This window comes from Arachis duranensis, chromosome 10 (assembly GCF_000817695.3).
Source record: "Arachis duranensis cultivar V14167 chromosome 10, aradu.V14167.gnm2.J7QH, whole genome shotgun sequence".
NCBI classification, from domain to species: Eukaryota; Viridiplantae; Streptophyta; class Magnoliopsida; order Fabales; family Fabaceae; genus Arachis; species Arachis duranensis.
Window position 1 is genome coordinate 1550878 of NC_029781.3, and position 10608 is coordinate 1561485.

Consider the following 10608-nt stretch of genomic DNA (forward strand, 5'->3'; position numbering starts at 1 on the left):
GTGTTAGTTTTTATATCTGAAATAGATGCATGTTCTAGTCTAGAATTATATCAATCTAAAGATATTTTAAGGGTCTGAATGAAGTTAAAATTTGTAATTCTGCATCCTTTTATAGGGAGTAGATCCGGATGCACCAGAAGATGATGAAGACAATGATGTCGAAGATGCAGATGGAGATCAAGATGATGCTGAACTTCTGTGAGGACCAGTGTCCAAAGGAAGTCAATTATGGTGAGAAAAAGTAACCCTTGGAAATATAGTTTAGGAAAATTTCCGTTAGTTTAATGTAGAGAGTTGCATGAACCAAGTCTTTGCTGGAGCAAGGGTTTCACATCAGAACACACAGCATGCATACACTCTAAATTATGTGGTGCAATTTTATGTCCAGAGCCAGTGGAAGGGATTGTTGACTGCCAATGATGTCTCTGATGGAAGCTTATTGTGTTATACCTCATTGTAAAATCATTTCTGACCCGCAGTATTCTGTATCTAAATTGTTTTATTCACAAATCATAGTGAGAGTAACATCTTTATTCATCTAACTTTATGCGCACGGGAAATTTTCTTTGGTGCCATTATTGTCTCCTCTCCTCTATACTCTGAATTTGATTTCGATTAACTCTTACTATTAAATTAACACTTCAATCTTATTTTTTAATGTTTTTAGCCGAATAAAAAAAATGGAATATAATCCATCAAAATTAAATTCTCTCTTCAACGTGGTTATCAATGACTTGTTTAATTTTTCCGATTAACTTTTTTCTCCACCTTCTAAAAGTTAAATATTCCTAATAATGATTAAAAGTAAATAAAATACCCAGAAATAAAAGAAGAGACGATACATGCAAGTTCTCCATGATATTTTTCCTACGGCTCAAGTGTTAACAAAAATTTATTCCTATAAAGGACTGTGGAAGATGAATTCACCAAGTCAAACATGTACAAATAGAATCTTAGGAGCCGAATTCTAATTCTTCCATTAACTGCGCCTTTGCTGGGGCTCAAGTCTTGAAGATGCATACCTTTATACACTGTCCATCAAAACAATTTTGAAGATGTACCTTTCCTGAAATTCTTACCAAAATTAAACACCAAATTACCTTTTCACTACACATGGAAAGGTTTCCTGGGAGTCGGTGCTCGATTTTCCATTGATTGCAGTCTCTGCTTGAGATGAAAAACTTCAACCTGTGTAGCGAAGCAAGGTGGTGACATGTTTGAACAAGACCAAGGAAGAATGATGAAATATTTTAAAGCATAATGGCACTGGGAACTTCAGTACCATCAGCAGCTTAACTCCCTAAATTATACTTTCTCCACTCATTTTTATCTGTTATTGTAACATTTTGCATCCAGATATGCTAATTTGATGTACCAAAAAGAGATGGTAACAGATGAAAAAGAAAGAGATGGAATATTTCTGAAAACAGAATAACAAGTTTATCAAATGAAAGTGGTAGTGCTAATCAGTTGCAAGGATGTACCTGTAATTGGAATGCCCTGGCTCTTTCTCCTTGAAGAACTCCTCTTGTTGAGTGCAACTCCTAATAAAAATAAATAATAAAACAAAATAAAAATTCAAAAAATAAAAGACAGTTGCATACAGCACTTCCATCAAATAAAGCTCCATATAATATACCTTCTGTGTATCATCTAAAACAGCTTTGAGGAAAGCTACATCATGCTCAAGCCTTACATTATCAGAGTGAACAATGTTGGAGAGGCTATTAGCCTCTTCATGGGCTAACTCTACACTAGCCAGCTTCTCTCTCAGTAATTCCATCTCCTTCAGTGTATCAGATAATTTCTTATCCATCTCCTGCCGGCTTTTGAGAGCTGATGCTAAACTTTTATCAATAGCTTCTTTGCTCGCCAATGCAGCTGCTAATTGTCCCTCTAGAATACCGTTTTTCCTTATTAAGGTGGCCACTTTAGCTTCGTAATAATTATAGATGTTTGGAGGAGTGCACAGCGATCCGGATTTGCTGTTTTCAGTGACCGACACATCATCACTTTCTAAGATAAGGTTCCCAAAGATTTGATTCGGTTGATTTGAACTTCCAGATACCATCACATGTTCATCCATATTGACCTTCATGCCACTTATCTGATTTCCATGGTCATTTTGATTTTTCCTGTGTTCTGCTGCCTTAAGTGTATAACAAAATTGAAATTGAAATAGTTATTATACAAGCCACATTATACAAGCTAAAATATTCTCTAAGTCAAAATATCTTTTCACCTGAGGGAATGGACTTTCATCTTCAGAATTCTTGTCAATCCTAACATCTGCATTGTATTCTTCGTCATGATCGAATTGCCTGCGAAGGGAAATGTTGGTTGGGATAGAATTTGAATCTTGTACAAGCAAGGATTCTGAAAGGGATTTCCTTCCAGAACCATGTTCAATTGCAGATGCCAGATTTTGTCGAGAAACAGAATCAATCAGAAGATGAGAAGGATCATTCTTATGCTGCGAGGCCAATCCGGTGGATGATGAACGCTTTCCCGGTAGTATAGAACCTGGACCTTTAGCAGGAACAGATCGTTTTGCCAGGGTTGCTTCATTCTTTTCTGTTATCAGCACTTCCACCTGTCGTAATCATGGAGAAGTTAGTTGAATCACAATTAACTTGACAGTAAACATTCGTATTTTTGTCATACCTGATTTGATGGCTCTTTTTTGGATCCTCTATATTCCACCACATTGAAACAAATTTGTTATAGTCACAAATAGCTAAATTTAACAAATTAAGCAAAACCACAGTTAAATCATTATAGTCAAATAATAAAAAAAAGTAAATTTAAACTCAAAGGTTATGGTTGAAAATCATGGATGTTTTTCCTATCTATACATAGTTACCAGTGATCAATGTACTCATACAAATAAATAATTTAAAAATTATACAGAGAAATATGACTGTGACAAGAAAAAAGAAAGCTCACCTTATTGATAGTGATAGAAGATGGCGGTGATGCAATTGCCACAGACCATTCAGATTTTATAACATCATATATCAGAGTCTCACCATGTCCTACAAAATATAAAGGGAAAATAGAAATTTGACGTGAAGTAGAATAAGAGAATTTTCTACAGCAAATATAAAGCAGGAAAAGTAGTATGAGCAATGAAGTAAAACTAATTGCAGAAAGCAAATATGCTGTGATATCTAAATCTACTCAGAATGCAGTGATATATAAATCAACTGAGAATGCTTACTTCCCAGAGTGACCTAAAAGATTAAAACTTACGTTTCTTCCTGCTTCCACCCCCTGTGATATACCATTTACTGCCACAAAGAACGCCACAGCAACCAGCTCTAGGTGTTGGATGGAAACCACGTATCTTTATTCTTGACCATGCCATCTGAGGGAAGAACATATACTTTCATCAAACTGTATGAATATTATAAACATCCCAGGAATCAGGAAGTTCGGCTGCATAATAATGCCATATAGAAAGCTCACGTACTGTTTCGAAGTCAAGTGAATATAAGTCATTCAATGTCCTGGATTTTGATGTTCCTCCAAATACCAAAAGATTTTTTCCATCATGAAGAGCTGCAACATGGTTGAATCTTGGAGAAGGTGCTGTTCCCCTGCAAGTAGTCACATTAGTCTAAATTTTCTTTTCAAACTGCATTGTTACCAGAAGAAACTCATTATGAAGCCTAAACACACTTACGTGCAATGAAGTGGAAGCCATGTCAAGGACTTGAGATCAAACATATGTAGATCATTCAGTTTCCTCCTTTTTGTATCTTCTCCTCCAAACAATATTAAGGCACCGCTTGCCCTGACAACAGTGTGGCCACTGCGAGCACACTGCAAAAAGTTGAATTAATCAGTACTTCACTACTTCCTAGAGATATTTCAGTGTAAGAAAAATTATTTTTACATACTTTCATTAAATTTTATTTCTAAACTTTAATTTGAAATTGTTTAATCTCATGTTTTCCCATACAATTTTGTGTAAACCTGATAATTAAACAAAGGCATTCCTTCCACTAAGTTGCAAGTCAAAATTAGAATGATTTTCATAACAGATTTAATTGATACAGATGTATTATCACGATTCATTATGTGATAATGTGATGAGCAAGATTTTTAGATTGTAATTTGGTAGCAAGACCAAACAATGACCAAGTGTAACTTTCTACCGGTATGTCTCCCTTTGCTTCCATGAGCGACCAGCACTCCGTCTCGGTATCAAATGCCCATACTACAAAAAGTAAAAGAATAATCGGAAAAATTCCACAACATGAACCAGTTGAAAGGTATACAAGTTGAAAGGATATGCTGTACCGGAAATTTTGTCACTTCCAGGGTCAGTTTTCCCTCCAATGAGGAGTGCCTTTTTCCCCCAAGAAACCTGATCAAATTATCATCAACCACAAAAAAGGTGAGAGAATAACCAAATCATTGTCAATCATTTTTAAAAGACTTAAAAGTGAAGCATTAATATAAAAACAAAGTGAAGCTCAACCAGAAAATCATATAGCAGTAATAACAGGTTAGAAGTAAAATACCAAACTATGACCCTTGCATGCTGGAATCTTCAGTGGGAGACTACTTGGTGACAAGTAGAGCTTTGATGATGCTGTTGTCCATGAAAATCTATCAAAATTTAGCACCTGAAAATAAAATGAACTTTGCACGATGAACTAACCAATAATTGATTTATGCCACCACTGATCCAGCCCATTTCCAAAACAAGAAAAAAGTTCCCGTACCTGCACATCATCTAATAATCCGCTTCCAGATTCACCACCAACCACTATCATCTTATTCTCAATCACAGCTGCCGCATGCTATTCACAAGAAAACGAACATTTCAGTTGTTTGCTAAAAAATAGAAATCATAAAAGTGAAACAAGAAACAAAATTACATACATAAGATCTAGGAGTGGGCTTATCCCCTGCAATTGACAACACCATCCAGTTCTCTGAACTGGCTGATGTACAAGTACTCATCTCGGGTGCAGCAGATGGCGAAAACTCAGTTTCCTCAGCATGACCAAGTGTCCCTGCAACCCCATCACCCTGAAAAGAAGCTGACAACTTTAAGGCGTGTTTGGCAACACATTATTTCAGGAAAACAACCGTTTTTTCTTCAAATATCGTTTCAAAAGCTTTTGACTATTTTAAAAACCTAAAATAAGCTACCCCACTTCAAACATAATCCATAGTGGCCACATTCACTTCCTCAAACTCAATCCTACACAAGAAATGAAACTGAGAAACCTACATTGGAGTTTCCATTTCTCTTGGGGTGTCTTATGGGACTTCTAGTTCCCTGGGGAGTATCAGAAAGCTGCACCTTCAATCTGCTGAAAAGAACACCCACATATCGCAAACCTCAAAATCAGAAAGGACTAGTTGTTCCCTTCAATGGAATGCAACGGAAAAAAGATCATACTTTAGAAGGGGAAAAAACAAAGAATGAATATTCACCTGCCAAGTTTCATGCGCCTGCGAGAGAACCCAAACATCTTCAAAGCTCAAAGCACGGATGAGGAACCAGGCACCTGAACACTGAGTGAATCAGAAACACAAAATGAAGAACAAACCCTAAGGGGGGAAAATCCACAAATGGGGTAATCACATTATCCTGAGTGTCAGAGAGTAAAAGCCAAAAGGAACCAAGCTTGTTCCTTTACACTTTTCCCATAAAACAAGTACTATTCAGCTTGCAGAATTAGAGTCAACCCTCAACTTTTTTAGTTATTATTGCTAAGAAAGAACAATAAATTTATTAGTTATTACTGATAAGAAAGCTCACCGAAGTCCAAAGATAAGAATAAGAGTAAAACCAGAAACAGCTCTTTGATTTCGGAAAAGAGAAGAGGGAAACTCCAAAATGGTTCAGAAAATGATGTCCTGTTAGTAATATGGAAACTCCAACCGAAATAAAATCAAACAAAAACCGAGCTATATGGCGTAACAGGAAATGGAAGTGGTAAAGTAAAAAGGGCAGAGAAAAAACAAAAACATAACAGAGAAGGCATGAGTAGGACACAGGATATAATGCGCATGTTAGCAAGCAACACTTTGGAGCAACTTCTTGTCTTTTTGGGAGTGTGTTGAGGTCATTGTATCGTACCGTAGGATCTGCTATTTGGTACGGTGGTCGATTCTAGGATGCGTAAACACTAGAAATGACCGTTGGTTTGAATGAAGTAATAATGGATGCACAAAGATGAGTGGTGAAGTGCTTAATCATTAAATCTGGTTTTCTCTATGATTGAACTCTCGTCGTGGGTGGTTCAAATTTCAAAATGTTAAAATAAATAGTGAGGTTAATTTACCTATAAATATAATAATAAAATTCTATCATTTAACCAATAAACGTTGCTATAACTTAATTTAACTTTAACTTTATATGCCACTATTTTTAATAATCTTTTCACTTAATGCGCGACTATATGTAACTGTCTTTTTTATACAGATTTTGTTTTTTTTCAAATTTTTTTAACATTTTTTGCGTACTCTTTTTTTTCGGTGTTTTCTGCATTTTCTTCTTTCTTTGTATTCTCTTCATTCTTTACATTTTCTTCGTTTACGATCAATACCTTTGATCTGATTTGAAATTTTGAATCAAAATTTTTTAAATCAAGCTGTAAAATCAAATTTTAACAAATATTTCGTTTTCGAAGACAATGAATGATACAAATTCACATTGTCCGTTGAAATAAGGCAAATTAGATTATTGTTTTGAAACGAATTAAGTGAATGAGGTTTGGTTCGAACATTGTTAATGTAGTTCGTTAGTAATTGATACTGGTGTAGTTGTTTTGTCTATGAGTTGAATAATTTCGTTTTTCTTTATAAAAATCAGTGTTCATGATTGAAGGTTTGAATTTGAATAGAATGTTGGAGTTTTGAATTGTTTTTCGATAAATCTATTTATGTTACATTTAATGGTAGTTTCGGTGCACTTTAAAACACAATTTGGTGTAATATAGAATTGTTTTTCAGTGTCGTGCTTATAAGTTTTTGGTATTTTTTGTGTCCGTTTATCCAAAGGTTGGATAACTTTTAACACACTTGAAGAAGAAGTTGCTGATTTTTCTTCTCTTTCTCATTTTTTTCATTTTTCTCTTTCATTATCATTATTGTCATCGTTGTCTTCTTTTTTATGTATAATAGTTTAAATTAAGAATGCACCGAAATTTCTTAATGATGACGACACACAAACAAACTCAGTTTAAAACAAGTTCATACTATAAGTACACCTTATTTAAATCTAAAATAGACCGCAATTACTTAATCATGACGACACAAACAAACTCAATTCAAAATAAGTACATACCAAAAGTTTACCTTATTTATATCCAAAATGTACCAAAATTACTTAATGATAACTGAGAGCTCCTCTTCTTCCTTCTTCATCTTCATCATCATCATCATCATTATCATCTTTTTCTTTTCTTATTCATTTTTTTCTTATTTTATCTTCTCATTTACTCCTTTAATAAGAATAAAAAAATTAAATAAAGAAGAAAATGAACTTATAATGATGCAAAATTACTAGGAAGAAGATGAGGAAAAAAAAAGTTAACAACAATAAAAGAACGACGACGATGAGAAGGAAACACACAAAGAAAAAGAGGAAATGCGAAGAAGAAGAAGGAACCCAAAAAAAGGAGGAGAAACGCAAAAAATAAGAAGAAAGAGAGGAATACAGGAACTGTTTCATGTAATTTAAGTGTGTATTCACGTTTCATTAATGAAATTGATTTTAATAAATTTAGACCAACTTAATTAAATTTAATTACCAAAAAAATTTAAATGTGTAATATAAGTATATAACTGTAAATATAAAAAGATTGAAAGACAATAATATTCAATCGTCATAAAGCAAGTTGCATTGTATATTTGTCCCTTTTTTTTATTTGTAAATCATAGTATATACATGGTTTTTATATTTAATTTATACATAATTAGAATGAGACTAGTGTAATATATAGGGTGGTAAATTAATAATAGTATATAATATATTTTAATAAGTATTATATTATTTAAAAATTAATTAAAATACATATAAAACAATATTAAATTTAATGTTTTTTTATTTAAAATATTTTGTAATATAAAATTTTTTGATATTGAAATTGTATAAAGTTGCATCTTTATTTGTTGTTTTTATTTTTGTATTTATTATAATTGACAGACTTAGTCTTTTTTATATGGTGTTTGTACTCTTTTTTTGTTTTTGATTGTTGTTGAAATTATTTCTTTCTTCTTTCTGTCATATATTCTTGTAGAGGCATGATGTTTCTGAACGGTCGACTTGTCTACATTTTCTAATCTATTGTCCTTTTGTTATTCCATATATGTATATATGTTTTTCATCTGAAAATGTGTCTTAAATTCGGTTACTTTTTTTTTCCTTGATCTCTTAATTTGTATGTTATCATCTAGGTCTGATGACATTAGTGTCGGTAAAGTTGGTTCCTATAATCAATAAAGAATATAAATGAGCAATAAAGATGATATTTTGGAAAAAATAAAATTTTGTTGTATTACCTATTTTATTTGTTGTAATAGTAATTGAGTTTTAGTACTTTTTGTCGAAACAAATGCCTTGGTAATGTATGGTTGAGAGGATAGTTAAAATCATTTACTTTGACTTCAAATATAAATATGAGGTTGTATAAATTTTTCAATTGAGATGATGGAATGTAATTAGATTTAAAGTAGTTGTACCCAATAAATTTTTTTTCTTCTATATCAAACAGTACAAAAATTGTTGTGGCACTTTGATCTAAAATCTTTAATTTAATTTTTAATCTAGAATAATTATTGAACTAGTAATTTATAGGGTTAAGTACGATTTTGGTCCTTAAGGTAGTGATTGAAATTTTTTCTTTCCCGGCCTTTTTTTACCTACAAAATAGTCCTAAAGGTTTAACTTAGTTTTAAAATCGTCTTTCAGACGAAAATACCCTTCTCCCTTCTTCCCCAAAATCAACCAGAACCAGAACCAAAGTCTGAATCAGAAGCTGAAGCAAAAGCAACAATGAAACAACAACAACCAGACACAGAAGAAGAACAACAACAATGGATCATGTATACAGTTAACCATTTTTAAATAATTCCAGCAGCAGTTATAGCAAATCAACAATTTCAATTCAATTCAAACCAAACATTTTTTAGCATTCTCAGAACCTAATAACCTAAGCTAATTCTATCATACCCATATAAAATCCACTAATAAAAAATCCAAATCCAGCTAAACTAATCCATAATCAAATCAAGAAATTAAGACTAACCAAAAACAGAAATTAAAAACAAAATGATAACCTGAATTATGAAAATAGAAAACAAAAAAGAGGGGACAGGAGAGGCAGTGGTGTCATAGCAACAGTGACAGAAAAGCAGGAATAGTGCAACAGCTAGTGGAGCACCGGTGGTCTGGGCATGACGGGAAAGGGTTGGAGCTGCCGTCAGTTCTAGTTTTTTGGTGGCTCTGGTTCCTTCTGCAACAGAGATTGAGGGAGGCAGGGGCGAGATGGCGCGAACGGTGCTGGGTGGAGATGGTGGTTTGCGGAGGTGAATGAAAAAGAAGGAAGAACCGCGATGTTGAAGCAGGGGAGGCTCACTGGCAGTGAGCTCTGGTTCGAGACAGGGAAGGAGAGAAAGAGGAGAGAGGGTCGTGGTGGCTCTAGGGTTAGCACGAAGGGGAGAGGAGTAGCGGCGGCAAGACGTAGCGGCGGTGGCCCTTCCCCTTCTCTTCACCTTCTTTTTCCTTGAACCAAACCCCCTAGCGTAATTCCCTTCCCCCTCTTCTTAATTCGTTTTCTTTTTTTTTTGTGATGGATATTTTCGGAATAAAAATTAAAAATTTGGTAAAAAGGACTATTTTAAAATTAAGTTAAATCTTCTAGACCATTTTGTAGGCAAAAAAATAAAAAGATTGAAGACGAAAAAAATTTTCAACCTCTATCTTAGGGACTAAAATCGTACTTAACTTAAATTATAATTTGATAGAATTTTTTTATGATAAGTATGATTTGATAGAATTTGATGAATTTTTTTTATAATTTGAATCTGTAGTAATTTTTTATGTTGTAGCACAAACTTTATTTTTTGTATATTTGTGAGTTTTTTTTTACATCTACTTATTCTTCTTTTTCACGGTACATATAGTTTTTCAAAAAATCTATAATAGTAAGAATAAAAGTTTTTAGAATATTTATTGTGTGTTTATATATAATATATTGAATAAGTTATTTTTAATAAGAATAATTTAAATAATTATTTTTAAGTAAATAGGCTCCTCTTCATTTATTGATGTAAATATTTTTTCTTAGGCGAACCATAAATTATGAAGTGAAATAATAATGGTAAGAGTCTTATATATGTATGATATATAAGTATATCAAATAGTATGAATTTTGAATAGTTTATAACTTAAAATTTATTAATGATAATATTATTATCACATTTATAATGTAGATGTTTATTATATTTAATTAATACTTTATATTTCTACTAAATAATAATATGTAATAAATTAATTAATTGTTCACATGACCAAAGGAACTTATAAATTAATTAATATGTAATATATTTTATCGTGTGAGTCATCTATTTTGTCTTCAA

The 10608-nt window shown here is 32.7% G+C and overlaps 1 protein-coding gene and 1 pseudogene across 1 annotated transcript in view; one reads left to right on the forward strand and one right to left on the reverse strand.

Moving 5' to 3' along the window:
• Positions 1–542, forward strand: part of LOC107468163 (anaphase-promoting complex subunit 7) — a 5978-nt gene extending 5436 nt beyond the window's left edge. The window contains exon 18 of the mRNA XM_016087410.3: positions 116–542. Coding sequence (XP_015942896.1) covers positions 116–202 — 87 coding nt within the window. The 3' untranslated portion in view covers positions 203–542. The remainder of the gene's footprint in view (positions 1–115) is intronic.
• Positions 543–795: 253 nt separating this feature from the next.
• On the reverse strand, positions 796–6125 carry LOC107468155 (acyl-CoA-binding domain-containing protein 6-like; annotated as a pseudogene).
• Between the last annotated feature and the right edge of the window lie 4483 nt (positions 6126–10608).